The following is a 22,065-nucleotide window of genomic DNA, read 5'->3' as shown; positions in this document are numbered from 1 at the left end:
CTGAAAGCCACCACAATTGGGTCACGAGGACTCAGTGGTGTCAGTGCTCTGACCCCTGCAAGTGAGAAGGAAATGCTTTTCCCCAGGTTTATGTGCTTGGTCCAAGCACTGAAATGCCACACGGAGCCTCCTTATCCTGCCCGCCCAAGCTGCAATCTGTGACTCAGCCCCTTGTGGTGGATCAGTCCTACTCCAAGTGGGGAGACTGATCTGGAGATAAGAGGCAGCTGGGCTGAACACCACATGTAGCATCCTCCTGGGGCAGCTGGCTTCAAACCATGCTGAATTCTGATGGGATGTGGCTGCAGTCAGCCCTCCCAGAGCACGGGTTTGCCAATGGGCATGCCCCAGGCAAGAATTTGGGAGCATTAAATATGCCTGGAGTGCCCACTGGAGATGGCTCCTGCATCCCCATGAAAGCTTCTTGGTGACCCCGTTCATTTTAAGTGAAGAAAGCCAAGAAATGAGCACATAATGAGGGCTGGCAGCTGGTTTAAGGGCAGCAACAGAGGCCATGCCCATGGGTGCCCTTTGGATACCTCCTTGCCGTTAGCTTGATGCCACTGGGCTACTTACCCAAAGCCTTGTTGCTGCTAGCACTACAGTGGCAGCTGGTCGTGGTTTCCCTGCCTACACTGGCGGGCAGACGTGGCACGTTGCTGGTTCCTGTTGGTGATTGCCTTCCATTGCCTTTCCCTGGTAGGTACCTCAGGAGAGCTGGGTGGGATCAGGCAGATCAAAATCGAGCCAGAGGAGGACATCATCCAGATCACAGTGCCAGGTAGGTTCGGGGATACCGGCTGTGTGCAGTGGCCTCTGTGCAGGCAGGGCTACCACGTTGTCTCAGCATTTTGCTTTGAGAAGAGGTGTTTGCAGGGTATCTCCCAGCACAGAAGGTCCTCCCGTGCCCAGTAATGATCTTCCTTCACTGAAAGTCATTTTTAGGGGCGTATTGGGAACGAGGTGGTTTCCTGGGGGCAGTGGAGGATGTTTTAGGGTTCTTTGTTGTTTCTTTCTCCTTCGTTGCTTTTCTATCTTGCCTTTCCCCTGGAGAAAGTGAGCCTGGTTTGCTGCTTTCCTTCACGCACGGGCTTGGAGGATCCCAGGTATCAAGTGCAGGATGTTTTTTGATGAGGTCCTTAAGTTAGAAAAACAGCCTGGTTGGGAAGAGGTCATAAGAACAAGTTTAATCTTAAACACGTGCTGAAAACATGTTGGAATTGGCAGCACTGATGAGTACCCCTAGAGAGGTCGGTGGTGATGGAGACGAGCAGTGGGGTGCTTGAGGGGCAGCTGGGAGTCATTTTCCACTTACCTGACCTGGACAGCACAGCAAATGGTAGGATGATCCTCAGAGTTTAATGAGTGGCTAGTTAGCAGTCTGCATCTGCAGTGTGCTTTACAAACATTAATTAATAATCTCACCAGAATGAGGGCAGCCACAGGACTCCCAGTGTGCCCAAGGGCAAGCGATGCTGGGGTCAGCAGTGATGCCCAGCCCCAGCGCACCGGTGCAATCTCTGTTGCACCCAAACTCTCACAGTCCCCTTACTGCAATGATATTTGGGAGTCACTCCAGGTTTATTGTAGAATGGACTTAACCTACAGTTAATATAGCGGGAAGAGAAGGAACAAAGTATAGTGGTAGATCAAACATTTTAATTTTCAGCTTGGCAGCTAATGGAAGAGAAGAAAGCTAATACGTGGTGAGCCGGCGGGCTGTGTGAGGAGGAGGAGGAGGTGTTACCGCTTTGGTGCCGGGTAGACCATGCTTCAAGACCAGAGTCTACCTTTTCTTACCTTGTTTGAAGCTCGAGTTCAATCAGAGGGAGTACAGCTGAGGGCAGGGAGGAGGATTAATAGAAAAGAGGTGCTCACCTACAGGGAGAAATTGATGAAATTTGGATTATTTATCCTGTGAGGTGATGATTAAGAAGTGACCTGATTGAAGTATTTAAACTAGCTGGAGGTTTATTTAAAGCTGAATTTGGAGAGCTCTTTGAGGGTGTTGGAGAGCCCAGCATTAGGGGAGGTGGGTTTAAATGAAGAGGGCATGCAGATTACGTAAGGGAAACCCAAGGAGGTATGATTTTATGGAGGAGGGCAGCATTAGTGGAATGGCTTTCCCCAGTGGAGTGGCCAAGTCAAACAGCATTAGCTTTTTAAGCCAAAATTGAGTGTCTTGCTGGAATTAAGCCAAGTAAATAGTTTTGAACTATTTTTGCTCTTCACCTTCCACAGAGGTTAGGAAGAGATTTTTCCTCCTTTGGGCTGAGAGGTTGGGTGTGTTTCAGGGACAAGCTCCGGTTGGTCCCAGAGAAGAAGAAGGCAAATGCACCCCCGAAGCTGCTCCTGATGTGGAGCCATAGTGTGTGAGGCTCCTGGGAGCAGGGTGCCCTTCGCTCAGCCCTTACTAATGGGCCCAGACCCTCTGAAGCCTGTTGTGGGGATGGTTTTCCCCCATATAAAAGCTGCCCATGGGGTTTTGTCTGCAGACCCATCGCCTGGCTCGGATGAGATGCACGACCCAGTGCCCGCGCACGTGCCCTCGGAGGAGCCCAGCTACGTCATAGAAACAGTGGCAGGTACCAGAAATGAAGATGTAGGAGATCCCGTGCATGGGGACACGAGAGGTTGTGGATGTGTCCAAAATGAGTGAAGCCATTTATGAGCCAAGGTGATGGAGGTAGACCCACTTCCACTGTCATGGCCTCAATCAGCCCAGCTGGGAGCTCCAGTAGACAACTTGGTGGCTTTTCTGGCACTGCCACCCCATCCCAGGCCCTCTCCATCCCCAGCATGCTGCAAACCCCAGCTCATGACTGGGATTTACCTGGGGGAATGGTGCCAGCACTGTGCCTGCCTTTGCTCCTGCTGGGTGCTGGATCTCTCCCAGGAAGCCCACACTGAAGGGCAAGCATACCTCTAGGAGGTAGAGATGGGTTTATCCTGCTTATGCAGCTCCTGGCATGATGCTAACCAGCCCGAGCCTGTCCTGGGGGGAATGCTCAGAGCTTAGGGAGCTGAAGGGGCAGTTGGGTGACTGCAGGGGACCTGGAGAACTTCTGCTCATGGCTGGTCTGGTTTTGCTTTTGCTAACCCTCCCCTTCCTCATTAGGGACAGAAAAGGGGCCCAGTGAGGAGTCGCGACATGAAGAAAAACAGATGGAGGGATCAGGTGAGTGAACGTTGAACCCTGAGCATTGCCCATCATAGCAAGTTTTGGAAAGCTGGATAAACACAGAAGTATTTTGGGTTGGGTTTTGTGGGTTTCCTACATCATCAGCAAAGCATTCTGCCTCCAAAAAGGCTCAGCACAGAAGGGCACTGCCATGTTCCTGGGCTCAGTCCTCCCCGCTCTTGCCCAGATTTACTTTTCCCCCTACTTTTTTGCCTCCTTGCTGTTATCACACCACTGTGGCAGGAGCAATGCTGCCTTTCCTTGCTCAGGGATGAGCTTGGAGGCAGCTGCCAGCGATTGGCACTGATTTGGGAGGCATGAAGAGTGCACAGCCAGCTCTGACAGCTCAGGGGCTGTTCACCTGTGCTGTGCATTGCCTACCCCAGAGGAAGCTGCTTTCTCAGAGCATTTCTCTCCTTTTCTTTTTTCTTCTTTCCTTCTTTCTCTATTTCAGACGGTATAGGAGATGTTTTAAGTCATTTGAGGAAACAAGTCGAGATTTTGTTCAACACAAGATACGGTAAGATGGTCGTTAACACACACACATCATGCTGAGCACCGGCCTCGGCCGTGGGGAGCTCCTAATTGCTCAGAAATGTCACCTGCCGTTTCCAAACCAGCAGCTGAGTAAAGGTGTAATCTAATTTGTTCATTTGCTATCTGCTGGGCTTACAAATGCATTTGAAATCTCCCTGGGCCTTGTTATTGCAACTCTTCCCCCTTGGTTTCTTTGATGCCTTTTCGCTGGCTGTAGCCCAGGAGTTGCTGCTGTGGCTTTCAGCCCCCAGGCACGTTCTTTTCCTTCATCTAGCAGAGGGACATCCATGAGGTCTGGACGTGGGGTCCCATTGCCTTGTGGAGAGGTGCTTGCAAGCTTTATAGAAAGCCCCCTTATTTGTGCCACCAAAAGGCAGGCTGTGTTAATACAGCAAATTCTGAAGCCAGCTTCAGGTGGCTGCCTGGCTCCATGCTTCCTCTTGTGTCCACCAGCGTCAGGGACATCTCCACCAGCCACAGAGTAACAACAAACACCCCAGAAACCAGTTCAACCTTCCCACTGGCAACATGTCACTGCTGCTTTGACTCAATGTGGAGGTCCAGCAAACTAATGACATTCTATGTCCATGCAGCGAAAGCCATAGGAATATCAGAGCCGGTCAGAGTTCCCTACTCCAAGTTCCTGATGTACCCTGAGGACCTGTTTGTCGTGGGCTTGCCAGAGGGCATCTTGCTGCGGCGCCCCAACTGCTTTGGGATTGCGAAGCTCAAGAAGATCTTGCAAGCGAGCAACAACATCCAGTTTGTCATTAAAAGGTAAGGCGGGTGGAGTGGCCATCCCATGGAGAGGATGTTCCTGCTTGGAGCTCCTGCTGCTGTGCAGCGTCCTGGAGAGCATCCATCACTTTGTCACCTTCAATAAATATACTTGATTAGAAGCCACCAAGGGTTGTTGCCTTGTTGGACCATCCCTGAGAGGCAGCGATGGTGTTGTCATCTCTCCCTTGGTGTCTTTTGGGGTTTTAACTCACTTTTGCAAAGGTTTGGCCACAGCAGCAGGAAACATCCAGGGTAGGTGAAGGAACCAGAGCTTTTAACCTTCGAAGAGCCCAGGTATGGGGCAAGAAGAGGCATTGGGAGCCCCAGAGGGTTTTCCTATAGGAAGTGCTCCAGCTGAGGTCGAAACGTGCACATGGGATGCTGTGGGCATCAGGGAGGATGCTGTCCTTGTGCTGGGGAGCAGAGGGTGTCATAGGAGCTGGTGGAAGACTCTGAGAAGCCAAGACCAACCTAACACAACGGCATTGCCCTCAGAGAGGAAGCAGAGATGGATTTAGAAATGTCTTTAGGTGTTCTGGGGGGTTTCCCACCCAAATGCTGACTCTGGCTCCCTTGCAGAGGAGAGAGCTAGCACAACCTGTGTGGTGGGGGCCTGAAACAGAAGATGAGCTTTGAGAGCTTGGAGGTTTTGTGGCGTCAGACCAACAGCTCCCAGGCCATCCCAGTTGGAGTTTCTACCATCCCAGACCCAGTTCTCTGTGACGCAGCTTCTGCACAGCTTGTAATGAGCCCTGATACCTCCTCGCTGTGCACTTTTAGCATTGGATACCCAAGTGACAATTTTGAGGGCAGTTGTGTGTTGAAAGCAGCTGTGCTCAGCATCTCCCATCCCCACGAGACATGGACCTCATGTAGCTGCTCACTTAAGCTGCTCAGCCATCTCCAGCTTAATCTCGTCCCAGGGAGCGTTGTGTCAGCTCACTAAAGAGTCTGTTGGCATAAAAATTACGTCCAAAGTTCCCCTGCTGCATTGCAGGAGCTTTCAAATGGCATGAGGCAGACACGGGCAGCGGTTTGTGGCTGTGGGAGCGTTATCCCGGGGGCTGCTGGAGCAGCGGGGTGCCGCTGGCTGGGCGCTCACTCACGTGCCCTCTGCTTCATCCTGTTTTCCAGACCGGAGCTGCTGACGGAGGGCGTGAAGGAGCCGGCGTCGGACAGCCCGGCAGCCAAAGGTAGGCTGCGAGACGCCCGGCAGCCGGGCCGTTAAGGACTAGGTAGGAGAGGAGTGAGAGCGTTTTCCTTCTCTTGCCTTCCCTCCCCTCCTCGGTTTATGGCTGGAACCCCCTGTCCTGTGCATCCCATGTGGCAGCACCATGAGTCCTAATTCCTCTTTTGTCCCCTGTAACAGCCACCGGCGAGAGGGACTCAAGCGAGGTGCTGCTGGAGGATGCTGTGAAGAGGCAGGGCTTTCAAGGTGAGGGCATGGAGGCATCTGGGGTGGGGGGTGAGGCAGAGCCCTCATGGTTGTAGGGGCTGCGTAGAGCAAAGAGACGGAAAGGGGTGGCTATGGGGTGTTGAGGCTTAGTGCGTTGGCAGAGGAGCAGGGCAGGGATGGGAGGGAGGAGAAGAGGGGAAAAGAGAGGAGGAGATGTTGGGTAGGAAGGACAGGCAACCAGAAGACAGGGCGGGCAGGCCCATAGGTCCAAGGAAGAAGCTCAGCGATGGTGCCCTAATTAAACCAGCTTTGCTTATCTCGCCGTCTGACCTTGGGAGACACATAATGAAGTTTCCAAGCCTCAGGGTTTGCCTTTTCTGGGGCTTTTTCCACCTGGGTGATGTTTGTATAAACACTGATCCCGCCATGGTGGCTCCACTGAGGGGAGAAGCAATGGTGAGAAGCCCATGGGCTGGGGAGCAAGCACTGCCCTGCTCGAATATCCCCTTTCCGGGGCCATCACGGCCTGCAAGGGCTTGCAGGGAGGGACAGGGGCTTTTCACAGGCTTTGGCTTTTCAGAGAGGCTTTGGAGTGTGATTTGTTTTAACACTAGTAATTATCACAACTGAATCTTCGATTTCGTGCCGCTTTTATTCTTAGCAAACAGGCAGGGGAAAAAAAAACGCCGTATTTCTGTTTAGATTATTTTTAAGGACTTTGAATGGCCCACTCCAGAGATTAGCTAATTGCAAGATAAGGACTTTCCTATAATTAGAAAATGGCATTACTTAAAAGTCACAGAGTGCCTTTTAATTTACCAGCAGAAGTCCATAATTGTTTCTTTATTTCACAGAAAATTATGATGCCAGACTTTCCAGAATAGACATCGCTAACACACTGCGGGAGCAAGTACAGGACCTGTTCAATAAGAAATATGGTGAGAAACCAGGGGGGAAGTTCTTCATATTCTCTTCTTATCCCCTTCTACTATTTTCTCCCTATCCCTCCTCTCAATTCCTCCTTGCCTGGTGCTTTCTCTCACCTCCCCATTGAGTGGCTGCACCTCAGAGGGAATGGTGGGTCTGGGAATTAGTGCTCTTTCCTGCAAGTGCTTGGCGGAGTCCATGATAGAGAGCACTGGAGGACAAGTAGGTGATGCTTCTCCTGTCACTAGGGCATCTACCTGGGCTCTGCGGGGCACTCTGCAGCCTCCCTGCCCAGCATCTTGATCAGTCAGGGAAGGGAAATGCTGTTATCCCCATTTCCCAGGCATGGGTGAGACTCATGTGTTTCTCAGGTACCCACAAGACCAATTACTTGCAAGGAAATGTGTAGCCTCCATCCTGCAGCCAGACCTCAGAGAAGGAATGTGCCTACAGAGTTACCTCCAAAGAATGTCCCAATGCATTGGGACGGAGCCAGAGCAGGGGTGGAAGTGGCATCCCACGTGTTTACTGCTTACTTACTGCTCACTTCTCTCTCGCAGGTGAGGCCTTGGGGATTAAATACCCCGTGCAAGTGCCATACAAGCGGATCAAGAGCAACCCGGGGTCAGTGATTATAGAGGGGCTGCCCCCCGGGATCCCCTTCAGGAAGCCGTGCACCTTCGGCTCGCAGAACCTGGAGAGGATATTGGCTGTTGCCGATAAAATCAAGTTCACCGTGACAAGGTACGTGGTGAGAGGTGTCACACTGCCAAGCAGGAGGGGGAGAGTAGGGAACAGCACCCCCAGCATTGCCAGCCCCACTGGGGTAGGGCTGTACACATTGCCAGCCCCTTAGGCAGCAGTTAAGTCGGCAGCTAATGCTTTGGCAGAAACCCACTGCCCATTCGTGGCAGGGTCCCGTGGGTTTTGCAGCCAAAGGGGATGGACGCAGGTTTGAAGGGAAAGGCACTTAATCAGTGTCAGGGAAAAAACCTGGTTTTAAGAGTGGCTCCATCACCTTCTCACTGGGCCATGCTGCCTGTCTTGCCCACCAGGCATGTGCTGCCCTGAGCACGGCCATAAGGACCCTGTCCCTGCAGAGCTCCTGATGGTCCTGCACCAGTCATGGTACAGCATACAAAGGACAGGCTGATCCCCGACCTGCCCCGTGCCTCAGAAGGATGCTCAGTCTGGGTGTGCTGGCTTCCACGTGGCTTTTCATTTTAAAACTCCTTTTTTCCTTATTTTTTCACAGGCCTTTTCAAGGACTCATCCCCAAACCCGGTAAGAGATGATGCCTTTTTTTTTAAGCACTGTATATGATAACTGTTTAGTGGTGGTCAGGGAGTCGTGAGCTGTGGATGGTGAACAAGAATTCAGCTGGAGGAAGGCTGACCTCACTTTCCTGGGCTTCCTGCTTCGGTTTTGTTGGTGTTTGGTGCATTTATTGAAGTGCCCCTGACTGAAACAGCATCACCCCTCGGTACTGCTGCTGTTCCCTTGAAATGACAGCATTTTTCAGGAGCTAATCTAGGGCAGGGATCTGTGTGCTGTATTTAAGAAAGCACCTGCTTTCTTCAGCATTTTCTTAAAATAAATTAATGTTGCAGTGAGCTGGCGGGTTCAGTGGCAAGGGAGAGTCGTAGGAAGGAGGTGGTTAACCACAGGTCTGCATTGAGCTCCAGCAGTACGGCAGTGTAATCCCTCTCCAGCTTGTGGGCATCCCATGTGGAGATACACCAGGAGCAACGTGGAGAGGGGAGGATGGGGTTTGCTCCATAGCAAACTGTGGAAACCACCACCCGGAGACGTGTCCTTCCCTGTGCCTTGCTGCAGTAGCTCTGTCTCTCGCTTCTAGGCTGCCCAGCAAAGAGAACTGCTATCAGAAATGTGGGTAAAAACCTGCCTCAGTTCTAAATGTCTGTAATTACAACTGTTGGAAGAGCACAGATGGATGCAAAAAATGTTGTCACTTTTATTGATGGCTTCCCATTTCCTTGGCCAGCTTCCATGAGGATGGCGCAATTTGGGGAAGACAGATATGACAGAGAGGAAAACATTTATATGCCCTTAGTTGGAACAGCAAAAAGGTGTTAGACACCCGAGCGTGCCCTAACAAAAGGTGAAGCTGTCTGAGAGATTCAGTCCAGGGCATGGTCCATGTGTTGACCCCCTGCATCCCTGTGTATGGCCCGGCCCAGGTGATGGGGAGGTCTCCTGAGACCTCTGTGAATTTTGGCCTGAGATTTCCTGTCCCTTGGTCCTAAGCAGCAAGATGCTGACTTGCATTGGCCAGGCCTTAAAGGAGCCCTCAGAAATGCAGAACTCTGCTTTTCCATGGAATTACACGGCTATAACAGCGGAGCAAGCTGGGGATGTATCTGCTCCTCCAGCCGCATCTTGTCTTCTCGTCCCTCCGCTGTGATCGGTATAATTATGTTAAGAGACGCTGATCTGACACAAATCACACCATTAACAAAGGAGCACATCAGAAGGCAAATACTTCAACCTGCCAGCTGGCTGGGAAGCGCAGCCTGCTAAATAGAGATGTAGAGGAAATTGATTTTCTTTTTACCTCCTTCTCCAGCTGAATGCTCCCACCACAGCCTGGCCCATGCCGGCACAAACACACAGACATATTTTATTCTGTGTATTGTGGTACCTGAGAGAGCTCGGGAGGAGGTTGCAGCATCCCTGCTGGGCTGAGTGCTTCATGCCCTCTCCTTCCACAGGGGTTTTAAATGAGAGCAGTCACAGGTGACTGCTTGACATCTCAATTTGTTATAGACTATTTCATATATTTGCTAAATCCCCAGAGACAATTCCAGGACTTATAATTATTTTCTACCACCAGAATGTCTCCTCAAGAAAAAAGCTGTTTGTATTTTGCCCCACAAAAAATCCCCATTGACAGCAATTAACCTCTCGTCTGCTTTTCCATCCCATTACAGTGAAGTGGATGGTGGCAGTGCAGTGGTACATTCACTGCCTTGGCTTTGATCGCTCTTCATCTGCCTTAACAAAATTAATGATTTTCAAATAGCCACAGATCATTAAAAATTTAAATTTAAGAGTGTTCTTTTTACCTCAGACTTGTGTAGTAAAGTCTTGCCATGTAAAATGAAGAGCAGCAGCAGAAGTGCGTGCTTGGCATTAAGGCAAAATCAATGAAAATCACTTTTCGCCGAGGAGTGTTAAAATGCAAGCAATAGTTACTCCCAAGCAGGCTGGCATTGCAAAGGTGTCTAAAAGCTGGAAAGCCCAGGAGATGACTATCTATACAAGGGAAGTTATGGGTTTTGTGGATTATTTTGGCCAAAAATTGCATGAAAAGCACACAGTTTAAGGGAAAAGCGAAATTTAATATCACTTTGATGTGATTTTAGTTGCCCTTAGGTTAAATTATGGGGTTTCATTTGCTTTAAACAAGTTGTGCACCTCCTGCATTGCAAAGAGCATCCCAGATAACTGCCGGACTGCAGCGGACCGGCCTCCTCCTCTCCCTTTCTGGGGACACCCATTTTGTAAGTGTGACAGAAACAGCTAAAAGGATTTCAGTATAATCTGAGCACCTCACATGCTTTTTTCTCAAGGTAATCATAATTTCTCTCTTGAGACAGTATCTCCCCTCAATGGGTCACAATGGCCAGGGGTGAGGCTGCTAGCACAGAGGTGGATGGAGGTCTGCAGGGATGCTGTTTGCAGAAGAAGGTGGTTTTTGGGGGCAGGGAATGAGGCTGGTTTTTGGTAAACTAAAGCTAGTGGTGCTCCCCAGTGCCTGGAGGAGGTCAGTGGCTGCAACTCCCTTGTGTAATACAGATTTGAAGCCTTTCAAAGGTGGGATGATGGCACTGGGTCACCAGTGCCTCTGCCAGAACTTCACTGGTGTCTCCCCAGGGGCCTTAACCCAGGATCACAGCCCTCCTGGCACCCAGAGAGCTTCCTTTTGATTCCCGGTTTCTTTTCTCCCTATCACTGATCTCTGCTTTGCAGAAGAGACCTTCAAAACCCCTTTCTGAATGATCTTCCAGCATTAAACCAGAAGTAAGCGAGCAGGGGTGAAGCTCCAGCGCTATAAACGCAGCGCTTTTCTTCTTTCCTGAGGCACAGAGATACAAAACAGGCTTAATTTGAGCCTTTGGAAAAAAAATAAAATCAAGCATAAGTAATGTAGCACACACACAAACAATCTTTCTGTATATTAATTTTTATGTGCTTTGATTGAAAATGTACACCAGCTCCATCTGTCCTATTCCCCAAGCTCCCTACCACCCTGATAGATTATTTCCCATACTCCAATTAATAAAGTAGGGCAGGCAGTGTTCTTTAATTAAGAAAACCACACATCCAGGCATCCTTTTTAGATGTATATTTTTTTTTTAATCACAAGAGCACAATCCTCAAGACTTTGATGAGATGTGCCTTGCCTTAGAAACTCCTAGCAAGACAAAAAAAGAGGGAAGTGCTTGGTGGGGCAGTGATGGAAGTTGAGTGCGTCTTGCTCCATCACCGGGTTGTTTTTTGAAGTCCCTGCTCCCCTCCCTTCATCCCCGAGCCCTAGTGTTTAACTCCTATGGGAGCAGCCAGGTTATGTTTCCTTCTGATCCACCTTCCTGTTAATGGGGTGAATGAATTCTTTAGTGTACAGCTGGTGTTTCCAGTCTGAAGGTGAAGATTCAAGCAGGTAGTGTGAATGGCTTCAAAGCATCTTTGTGATTCCAAATACCTTTTTCTTTGCTTATTTTTTGTCTCCTTTTCCCTTTCGTTTGCGTGAGTAGCATCCAATGAGAACACAAGACCGTTGCTCCAGCTCATCCCACCCCTCGTGTTTGCTTTGCTCTTGCTTCCACCCCGCTCCCTGCCAGCCTCGTATCCTGCTGTGTCCTTCAGAGACCCCAAATCCCCCCATTTTTCAGGGTTCTCAACACATAGCAAGCTGGGTAGCTCTCCATCCCGGCTGTGGTCCAAAATGAGGGATGCACTTACTCCATACATCGCATCATGGCTGTGAGCCTGGTGATGCCTCCCATGGTTCAGGCTGAGCAGCACATGTGGGTTCCCAGGAGAAGAAATGTTAATTATCTTTCTTAAGCAGCATGATTTGATAACGGCACCTTGAAACCTTCACCTTTGAGTTGCCGTTAACCAAATGAAAAGCTGGGCTGCCCTCCCTCAAATGTTTGTTTCGTGTTGGAAAGATGCTGCTGCATGCTTCTGTTCCTTGCTGCCTGCCCATGCTTCTGCCTGCCTGCAATCTGCCTGCGCTCCTGCCATGCTCTTGCCTGCATTCTTGCTTGATGGGAGCTCTGCCAAGGTCTTGTTCTTTCTAGGCTTGGACTGTACCCTGGCTTTGCTAGCATGACCCATCTGCATCTCTTCCCCTTTTCACTGCGTATTAACCTGAACATTTTGTGCAGTGGGTGCTGCCCGTAGGGTGTCACACAGCAATGTGAGGGACCCAGGCGACGGGCAGCATCACTTATTTTCTGTCTGGGTCCTGCTGCAGCCACCAGCCACTTAGAGCAGGACTTGTGTGCCTACAGTGCAGGGTTTGGCTCAGCGCCCCAGCTCACCATGAGCTGCACAAAACTTCAGTGCCTCCAGCTGCCCCATGCAAACCCCTGTTTGCAGCAAGAGCAAGAAGCAGCAAGAGCCTCCCCGCTGAGCCCCTTTCCTCACCCTGGCGCTGTCACCCACAGCCCCCATCCTCCTTGCCAGCTTTGTCATAATGAGCCACTTCATTCCTCCTTTTGCCCATGATGCAAATCCTTGTCCTAGCCCTGTTTCTGCTGCTTTTCCCCAGGAAATTCATTTCTTTTTGATATCATGTCTCTTTGGAGTCGGTGGTGAGTGCCAGCCTCTCCTTAGGGATCCCTTTATCTCCCATTTTCCCCCATTGCTGCAGATCTGACACAATTTCCCTGTTTGCTTTTCATCTGCTTGAACCTCACATAGTTTACCTCCTCAGGCACTGGTGTGGCTGTGCAGCGCAACTACTGCTGCTTTGGCAGGGACCGTAAATGCTTCAATTCCCTTAGCACGTGTGGACCTCAATCTGCTCAGGTGTAAAGTGTAGCTTGAGGGATGCTTGTGGGCTCAAGCACATCCCGAAACAGGTCCCTGGTGCGGATGGAGAGCCCAGCCTGCCCTCCCAGCTCACCAGGCAGTTATTTAGCTACTGAAAGCATCTCTGTACCAAGGGGCCTCAGGACCGGAGGAATTTGCACTCTTAGGGACAGTGTCATCCTGGGTTTTGCTTTTATTTGTGACCACAAAACCAAGCTGCAGCACTCATGGCTCTCTTTTTCTTTCTCTCTCCTTTTTTTTTTTGTGTTCTTTTAACTTGCACTGTAGCCCCTAGACGGATAACATCCTTGGAAAAAGCCTATGCTGCCTTGAATGGTACGTAGCTCAGTTGATGTATCGTAGATGGTAGCAGACAAGAAATGCACTTGCGTTTTAATATGGGAATGAAAGTGTCTTAAACCCCCAAATTTCAGGTATTGGTTTTTCCTCTCTGCTCTGCTTCCCTGTGATACCAAGAACTGAGCGATGCAGGATTTGTTTAACAGTATTTTATTGTTGTTATAAATCCCCTCCGCATTTCTAAGCACTGTTGCTGTAGTCCCTGGGCATCGGTGCTGGTTCTGCTCCAGCCAAGCCAACCTGCCGCATTATCCTGTTTATCCATGAATCCGATCAATTAATTTGTTAAAAAATCCACTTGTCATTCACAAGGAGAGCTTGCAAAGATTTGGGTTGGAGGCTTTTTGCTTTGCTTTAGTACCTACCCTGGGCCAGGGTTAGGGTGTAGTCATGTAAGAGATTTAACATATATACTCATTTACAGGGTTAAAGCATAGCTCACCTGCGTATCTAAGGGCACATTGTGCTCTGGCAGATCCAGCTTTAGTCCCATTAGCTGGGATTCTGGCTGCGTGTCTAGATGGTAATTGCCTGCTCCTGCAAGTTTATAGCTCTGCTTTGAAAACATGCATATGTTGAGCTAATTCTAACTGTATTTAATCCTGAGTTACTGTGGAATAGCCTCAGCAAAGTCAGCAGATTTATTCTGGATTTACACATGGATGTAATTGAATTGCACCCATTGAAGCTGGGGGGGGGAATAGGTGTGTTTTTATCCTCTTAAGATTCAGGGCCAGATCCTAACCGCTGTAAGCAGCCAGCTGCGTGTTTCCTTGACATGATTGTGATTGCCCAAAGAAGGGACCTGAGCTGCTTTCCCCGTTGGGACGTGTTGGGCAGTGGCTGTTTTCCTGATGAAATGGGCTATGTGCTGGGTGTTGGGATAGCAGAAGGTTGTTACTTGGCTTGCTGGCCAGGTGGAGGATATGCATGGCCTGGAGCAGCACCTTGGGATGCTGGTGGTGGCATGGGAAGAGGAAGGCTCTCCCAGGTACCCTGCCCGGCCATGCCATGGCTTCACCACTGAGATCAGGGCACTGCACGTGGCATCATGAACCCAGACAGAACCATTGTTTATCCGTGTTATACCTTGGATTTGGTTTTGTTGTGGTTTGATAAAGTCACTAGAAGAATAGGTGGTGGTTTGGATCCTGTTGTCAGCAACAGACACCTAAACCCTATTTTTAATAACTGCTAAATGTGACTTGGTATTTCAATAAGAAATGTTGAGCTCTAACAAGTCACAGAATCCCAGACTGGTTTGGGTTAGAGGCTTAAAGCTCACCCAGTTCCAACCCCCTGCCATGGGCAGGGACACCTTCCACTAGAGCAGCTTGCTCCAAGCCCCTGTGTCCAACCTGGCCTTGAACACTGCCAGGGATGGGACAGCCACAGCTTCTCTGGGCACCCTGTGCCGGTGCATTACAGGGAAGAATTTCTTAAGTTCTAATCCAAATCTACCCTCCTATTGGAGTCCTATTGGAAAAGAGAAAATGGTGCTTTAAGAATGTGGCCACCGGTGTATAAGTGCCTGTGGAGTGTAGGGGCCCTTGCTTCAGACAAGTAGGATTGGGGAAGAAATAAGTCAATCAACTGGCTACTTTGTAAAATTAAATATATATATATATATGTAAAATAACTCAGAGCTGAACCAGCAGCATGCATAAACCTGCTTATGGGAAGAACTCAGCACATTCCACGGGTGCCAGTGGCTTCCCTGAGTCGATTACTTCCCAAAGCAAGATGAAGTCTCTTGCCTGGAGAGCCGCCTGGGGATGAAGGGGCAGGTCCCCAGGAAGCGGTGCCACCAGCCAGATCCTCTCTGGCTTCTCTGTTGTGTGTGCTCAGTTCCATGTTTTCTGTGGGATTTGTTTGTGTCCTTGGATGGAAATTAGGGAGTTCTGCCCACCACAAGGTGGAAAAATCACCCCCTTGGGATCTCATTTCTTGCACTTGGGTCTCTCGGGGCATGAGCGGAAGGGAAAGAGCTGCTGCGTTTTGCAGCCCCAGAGAACTAAACGAGTGAGAACACAGACTTTTGGTGTTTCTTTGTCTGCTACCATCTACACATCCGCATGGGTGTGTATCCACAGCCCAGAAACTGAGCATCAATGACAAGGAAGTCACAGAGGGAGCCCGCAGGGTTTGCCCCGCTGGCTTGCCATGGCCTCACGAGCAGAACCACAAGGCAAGGTCTTGGTTCTTGAAACCAGGGCTCCTTGGCAACATTTATGTGATTTTGATTCTGATTTATTTATTTATTTATTGCTCCCTCCCATTCAAGCTGCTTTGTTGCCATTTCTGGTTTTGAAGCACAACTTGGCCCTGAGGTTCTTTTGCAGAAACTTCTCCTTTTTCCTTTTCCTAGTTATATCCTGATAAAATTAATGTTGTCCAGGTGGAGAGGAGCCATTTTTGAGGCCATACTCTGCAGTAGCAGGGTGTGGAGACTGAACAGTGCCAGCTTCTCTGCAGCACCCTCAGTGGTGGGGTGGCAAGGCCAGATGTGATTTCTGCTGGGCTCTGTGCAGGCAGGGACTCACATCAGGTTTTCACCTTGTATTTAAAACAAAACTGCAAGCCATGTGTTTGCTTAGACCCAAAATCATGTGGTTGTTCAAAATCAAATCAAGTAGCTGCAGACTCAAGGCAGAGGATGCTCAGATCCTTCATGCTGAGGTTTGCAGGGCTGACCTTGGTGCTGTAAATAACCATCCTTGATCTCCATCCATGCCAGCCTGGGTCAAAATGCCTGCTTTGAGTGTGGTGAGGCTTGTGGTGGTGATCCCTTCTTGCTGGGAGGACACCCCACTGCACCAGCCCTGCGCTGGGCACCCTGGCCAGCTTGGGGCTGGAGGGGTGACCCCAGAAAGGGGCAGATAGGGTTCATTCACTTAGTGCTTTATGCCTGCAGGGGTGAGAAAGCATCAAAGGGGGCCAGTACTGCCCCCAGCAATTTTTCCTGGAGCCCCCTGAGGATGCTGAATAGCCAGGAGAAATATCTCCAGACACATAGGCACATCATTTGAAATGAGAGAACAGAGGAAATTGTTCGGCACGATGAGGATAATTAAGAAAGCTAGTAAAGCCAAGCTGATTATATGGCATATTATAAAACAATGCTGTACTTAGGAGCCCAGCTATAAAAGTGCTATCTCATTCCTTGATATCACTTGTGGGAGCATTTGTGGCACTGAGGGCCTGAGTCTCTGTTGCTTTGCATATTTTTGCAGTCATTTACAGCACCACGAAGTGGATGTAAAATGCTCTCAGCCATGGCAGCACGTGGCAAGCGCAGATTTGGCAGCATTTTATAGCTGCTCTGCACGGCTCTAAAAGGTGCAGCCACCTCTGAGGTATCCCCAGGCTGGGGCAGAGGGAGAGAGACATGGTCATGGGATGGGGCTTCCAGGGGCTCAGAAAGAAACGGGATATGTTATTCTCTGTCCTTTTTCTGCTTTGCAGATGAGGACGATGCCAACAGGCTCGGAGAGAAGGTGATTCTCCGGGAGCAAGTGAAAGAGCTTTTCAATGAAAAATACGGTGAGTCTCCCTTCTCACGCATCACCAAACCAGTCTGGTTTTGCTGACAGCAGCCAGAGTTAAAATTAATTTGACTGAAGACCTCTATTTATAGGCTGGGCACACGGCAGCCTGCTGCAGCGCAGGTTTCATCCCACTGCTTCACGTTACAGCCTGTCCCTAGGGACGTTCCATGTCTTGCTCCCAACAGGTGGGACCGTGACCTTCTTGTTGACAGCTCATCCTTGGCGAGGGGAGGGAGGATGGGAAAACGCAGCCAAGGAGCAGGATTTGTGCAGTCTGCTGTCAGTCCTGATGCTGTCCTGAGCTGGTGTGAGCCATGGTGTGTGCGCTGGGAGCAGGGCTGGAGCCGCAGTGAGTGTGGCTGGGGAAAAGATTGCTGGAGCCGCAGTAGGAAAGGAGGTCAGGAGACTGGAGAAGATTTGAAAATGCTGTTTGCAGGCTCCTTGTGCTGCCAAGCAAGCTCCTCCTCCCTCCCGTCGCTGGGAACAGGCACAGTGGGATCAGCAGCTGCATGGAGCCAGCTGCAAGATGCGTGGCCCCAGCTGGTGTCACCATTTCATCCCTGTGGTACCACTGCTCGTGGCTGTCCCCTCGCTGCTGTTTGGGCACAGCTGGTTAAGTGCTGGGGGTCATTTCTCAACCTGTGACTGCCCAGGGCTGTGGAGCTGGGCCATGGCAGCTCAGTGGCACCTTCAGTGTGGTGTCTTGCCTCCCTCCATAACTGCCTGAAGGAGAAAGAAAATAGCTGAAATGATAGCAGAGCAGCAAGGAATGCCATTTCCCTCCTTTCTCAAGTCTCCCCTTGTCAAGGCTACTCACCCTGCCCACAGACTCTGTTTATTTCAGGGTGCTACTCACTACGTGGGCTATGAGCTGCTTTGGGGGCAGATCTGCTGGAGGTACCAGCATACGGGTTCAGCTTCCTGGGGAAGGTGCTGCCCATGCTCTGAGCATCCCCATCCACCCTGGCTCAGCAGCACTCACCACATGTGGGGGCAGAGCCCACAGCAGATCCCTGCACTCCTGTGGTCCTGGCACTGTTTATGGAGCAGAAGATGCCAGGTGGGCTCCAGGGGTGAGCTCCCTGCAAGGAAAGCCAGAAATGTGGCTGAGAGGCAGCTCAGGTTTGGGGACTGCAGAGATGTGAGGTGAGAGCAGGCTCTTACAACCAGGACTGTACAGAAGGGATGTTTAGTGCTCCCCCGATGCAGAACTAAAGGAGTACCCAGAGAGGTGGGCAGTAAGATTAAATTGTGCAGAAGAAGGTAGTTTTAATGCAGCAAGGAATGGCTTCCCCATCCCTGGCAGTGCTCAAGGCCAAGTTGGATGGGGCTTGGAGCAACCTCGTCTAGTGGAAGGTGTCCTTGCCTGTGGCAGGATGTTGGAACAGGATGAGCTTTAAGGTCCCTTCCAACCCAAACCAGTCTGGGATTCTATATTGTGGTATTTCACTGCCATAGGATATTGTGGAGGCCAAAGTGATTCAAAAAATGGGCAGGAGGGATGTGATGCGATGGTGAGCAATGGATCTGATCTCCACCCCAGTGACCCCAAATCTCTTGCCAGCTGGAGGCAAGAAGAGATGGGCAAATCTGTCTCATTTGCCCTCTCTCCTGGGCTGTCTCCCACACTGGTGCTGCTGGCTCCGCTATAGGGTGGTGGAAGCGTGGTGATGGATGTGCTCTGCATGGAGGAAAAATGGGTGTCCAAGTGCTGGTGCTGTAAAACAGCCCACACCTGAGGCTCCTTGCAGGATCCTAAGCGGAGACTAATGGCGCATGCCATAAATTGGGCAGGCAGATGTGAAACAGCTGGGTAGGATGCGGCTGCAGCAAAGGTCAAGCATCACCACAACTATGGTTTCCCAGAGTCCTCCCAAGGCTCTTGGCCCTTCAGTTTTTTGGATCCGGAGCCCTGTGGGATAAAGCTGGCACGTTATCCTCTGCTCTGCCATTACAGGAGAGGCTCTGGGCTTGAACCGGCCTGTCATGGTGCCCTATAAACTCATCAGGGACAGTCCTGACACTATGGCGATTACCGGGTTGCCAGACGATATCCCTTTCAGAAACCCCAATACCTATGACATCCATCGGCTGGAGAAGATCCTGAAGGCACGGGAGAGCATCCGGATGGTGATTGTAAACCAGCTCCAGTAAGTTCCCCCAGCTCTGCAACCAGGGAAGGTTTCTGTTCTTTAAACATTGCTCTTGCTTTTCCAGCCAGGAGTGGGGTAAGTCACCACGGAGCCACCGGAGCACGGCCAAGCCACCCAGTACCCACAGACAACCTGCTCCATTCCCTGCTCCATCCCTTGCTCCATCCCCTGCTCCATGCCCAGCATCCACTGTTCTGTGCCACATGGAGATGCTTGGCCATGGGTGGGCACAGCAAAGCATTAGCGGGGCCAGTTTATCCCCTTGTTCTTGTGCAGTTTGAGATGATGATGCTGGGAAGGGGCACAACATGGGGGCAGATAGTGGGATGGCTCAGAGACTCAGCTGAGTTATTCCAGGTTTCTTCCCTCTGGGGAGCAGTGGGAGAGGCTCCATGTCCCCCCTTTGCACAGGGGGGTGTTGGAGGAGGCAGCTCAGGGTTGGGGTCTGGACATAGAGGAGAAACAACAGCGTCCACCTGCTCTCACCCCTTGTCTCTTACACAGGCCATTTGCTGAAATCTGCACCGAGGCCAAACAAACAGGTAAGGGGAGGGCTAAGGAATAACCGTGGCTTTCCCTGCCCTGTGGCAGAGAGAACATAAGGGCAAACAGTGATGGGGATCCCCAGGGGAGGCTGGGGAAAAGATCCTGTCTGGAAAAAGAACATGCAGGCTCAGCATCTGTTCCGGAGCAAACCGTCCTTTAAACAATTCCTCTTCTATGAGCTGTGGGGAGACTGGGTTGTTAGACTCCAAACTTCCAGCATATTCTGCAGGATTTGATTATCCCTTTCCCATTAGCAATTTACTCGCCATGAGCAATTTATTCTCTAGTTAAAGCCCTTAATTTGAGCCATCATTTAGCAGTTGAGCTTCTAAGGAAACAAGGTTTCTGTGATCGCTGGGAATGAGTTTGTCTCTGTCCTATCCTCCCCAATAAATCTCAGCCAGTTTTAATCAAATGTGTCAGAATTAGCAACCCCAGAGATAATTAGGATCTTATTAGTTTTATGAAAATAGGTGGCTAGAGAAGGGAGAGCTGGCAAGGCAGAGCATGCCTACAATGTGATGTAAAAAGAGGTGGACGAGACAGTTTATATATGCAGATATATATGGGCATATCATATATGCAGATACATACAGGTGTATGATCACAGCTGGCACCTTCATGGTCCCAAAATACTCTGCACAGACACAAGTCTGTCAGATATCAGGCTCTGTAACTGCTGGAGTTTGGGATACACTTGTTTTGTGGATTTTCTTTGCCATTGCTGAGGAAAGATGGCAGCTCTGTTCCAGGTCGTGGAGGCTCGGTCTGTGTCACTGACAGTGGTACAACAGATCAATGCAGGGGGATGTTCAGTGGGAGACAAGATTGGAGCAGTGGGATGGGTTCCACTTGCAGGGCTCAGATACCTCATGCCTTCCCTCTCCTTGCAGACAAAGACACCAGCGTTCCCAAAAGGAAGCGGAAGAGGATTTCCGAAGGGTACTCAGTATCTTCTTCTTCCTCCTCTTCCTCTTCCTCCTCTTCCAATATGGAGTCTACGACATCAACAAATCAGATCTCACTTGTGGTAAAGCCTTCCAAATATTAGGGGGGTTACTGCCTGCCTATCTTTCTGCTTCAGGATGCTGCTCTCTGCTCTCCTCGAACTGACACCACCACCCTCTGCCTGACAAACACTATTAAGTGTGATGTAAAATAGCACAACCAGGTTTGGAGAAGGAGGGGACGCGCCTTTGGGGCTGCCTTTGCCTGCTGGGTTTGGCTGGGAGAGGTCAGCAGAGCAAAGCACCCACCACCCCTCAGGGCTTTCCCACATCAATCCTGTGAAAATAGGAAATGCAATAGGGGGATGCATCAGTTGCTCCTCTCAGGGCTTGGCTTTGGTTGTGGATGATACCAAATGCTTTTAAAAAATAAGAGTAATTTTTACAAGAGAGAACTATAAGACGGTTTTGTTGTCAGCTTTGCTGGTGGTGTTTTGGTTTGGGGTTGGTTCTTTTCTCTAATTTGGAAAGTGGGAGCAACAGCCCGTGTTGGAACGTCTCAGAGATTTGATGTATGCATGGTTTTGTGTTGTGTCCTAACAGAGACTTTTGCCTTCTTTTTCTCTCCCTCTCTTTCAGCAATGGCCCATGAACATGTACATGTTAGACTATGGTGGTCTAAACGTCCAGATCCCAGGACCTATAAACTATTAGACCTCAATACTGAATAAGAACCTCAAATGAAAGAATAAATAAATAAATGTAATTTATGTAAAAAGTGTATATTCCAATATGTATCAATGCCTTTTAGTTTTTCCAATGATTTTTACACTATATTCCTGCCATCAAGGCCTTTTTAAATAAAAATAAAAAGTGTTGCCTTGCTCTTAAAAGTACTTATTTTATTATGTATATTATTGATAAATAGCATTTATAAGTAAGAGTAAGTGCAGGAGGGCACCCCTGGACAGCCCTTGCTGTGCTTTGGCTGCTCAATAAAACCCTTAGTGTCAACGCTGCTTGAAACCAAGAGGTTTGAAATGTTTTAATGCTTCATCTCATTTAGATCAAAGGCATAAAACTACCCACAGAGCTGCTGGAGGAGTGGTACCAAACTACAGCAGTGACAGATGGAACCAGCCCTTGCGAGCATCAGAGACCCATGCGCCAGAGTCATGCTGGCTCTGGAGCAGAAGCAGGTTTGAATTAAGCAGGAAGGAGGGTTCAGGCTCCCCAAGGAGCGAGATCCCCCCCAAGACCTCTCATGTGTGGCCTCCTGCCACCCCAGACTTGGAAAGGCACAGAAGCGATTTTGGTTGCCTGAGTTTAACCAGCTTCTGAACAAGGAAAATATTTCCATCTGATGAAGTTCTTCACTATTTATGATTTTCATAGAGTCAGGGAATGGTTTGTGTTGGAAGGGATCTTAAAGCTCACCCAGTTCCAACCCCCTGCCATGGGCAGGGACACCTTCCACTAGAGCAGGTTGCTCCAAGTAACATCCAGCCTGGTCCTGATTACTGCCAGGGATGGGGCAGCCACAGCTTCTCTGGGCACCCTCTGCCAGGACATCAGCACCCTCACAGGGAAGAGCTTCTTCCTAATATCCAATCTAAATCTCCCC

General features: G+C 49.9%; 1 protein-coding gene across 5 annotated transcripts in view; it reads left to right on the top strand.

Annotated features, from left to right (window-relative positions):
• Positions 1-21,224, top strand: part of GTF2IRD1 (GTF2I repeat domain containing 1) — a 63,125-nt gene extending 41,901 nt beyond the window's left edge. Inside the window, exons 13-28 of one of the 5 annotated variants that reach the window (XM_057410714.1) lie at positions 704-781; positions 2,496-2,585; positions 3,119-3,178; positions 3,636-3,701; positions 4,312-4,495; positions 5,633-5,691; positions 5,868-5,933; positions 6,749-6,832; positions 7,382-7,565; positions 8,077-8,105; positions 13,176-13,223; positions 16,713-16,790; positions 18,753-18,945; positions 19,453-19,490; positions 20,388-20,443; positions 21,081-21,224. In XM_057410714.1, coding sequence (XP_057266697.1) covers positions 704-781; positions 2,496-2,585; positions 3,119-3,178; positions 3,636-3,701; positions 4,312-4,495; positions 5,633-5,691; positions 5,868-5,933; positions 6,749-6,832; positions 7,382-7,565; positions 8,077-8,105; positions 13,176-13,223; positions 16,713-16,790; positions 18,753-18,945; positions 19,453-19,490; positions 20,388-20,443; positions 21,081-21,155 — 1,388 coding nt within the window. In that variant the 3' untranslated portion in view covers positions 21,156-21,224. Of the gene's footprint in view, positions 1-703; positions 782-2,495; positions 2,586-3,118; positions 3,179-3,635; positions 3,702-4,311; positions 4,496-5,632; positions 5,692-5,867; positions 5,934-6,748; positions 6,833-7,381; positions 7,566-8,076; positions 8,106-13,175; positions 13,224-16,712; positions 16,791-18,752; positions 18,946-19,452; positions 19,491-20,387; positions 20,525-21,080 lie in introns of all 5 variants that reach the window. The other 4 variants (XM_057410711.1, XM_057410712.1, XM_057410713.1 and 1 more) reach the window with 4 other exon arrangements.
• The last annotated feature ends 841 nt before the right edge of the window (positions 21,225-22,065 follow it).

Source organism: Pezoporus wallicus, unplaced genomic scaffold, assembly GCF_028554395.1.
Source record: "Pezoporus wallicus isolate ANWC-B61680 ecotype Strahan unplaced genomic scaffold, APGP_CSIRO_Pwel_v1 contig_8705, whole genome shotgun sequence".
NCBI lineage: Eukaryota > Metazoa > Chordata > Aves > Psittaciformes > Psittacidae > Pezoporus > Pezoporus wallicus.
The sequence above is the reverse complement of the archived record's forward strand: the minus strand, read 5'-3'. Positions and strand labels throughout refer to the sequence as shown.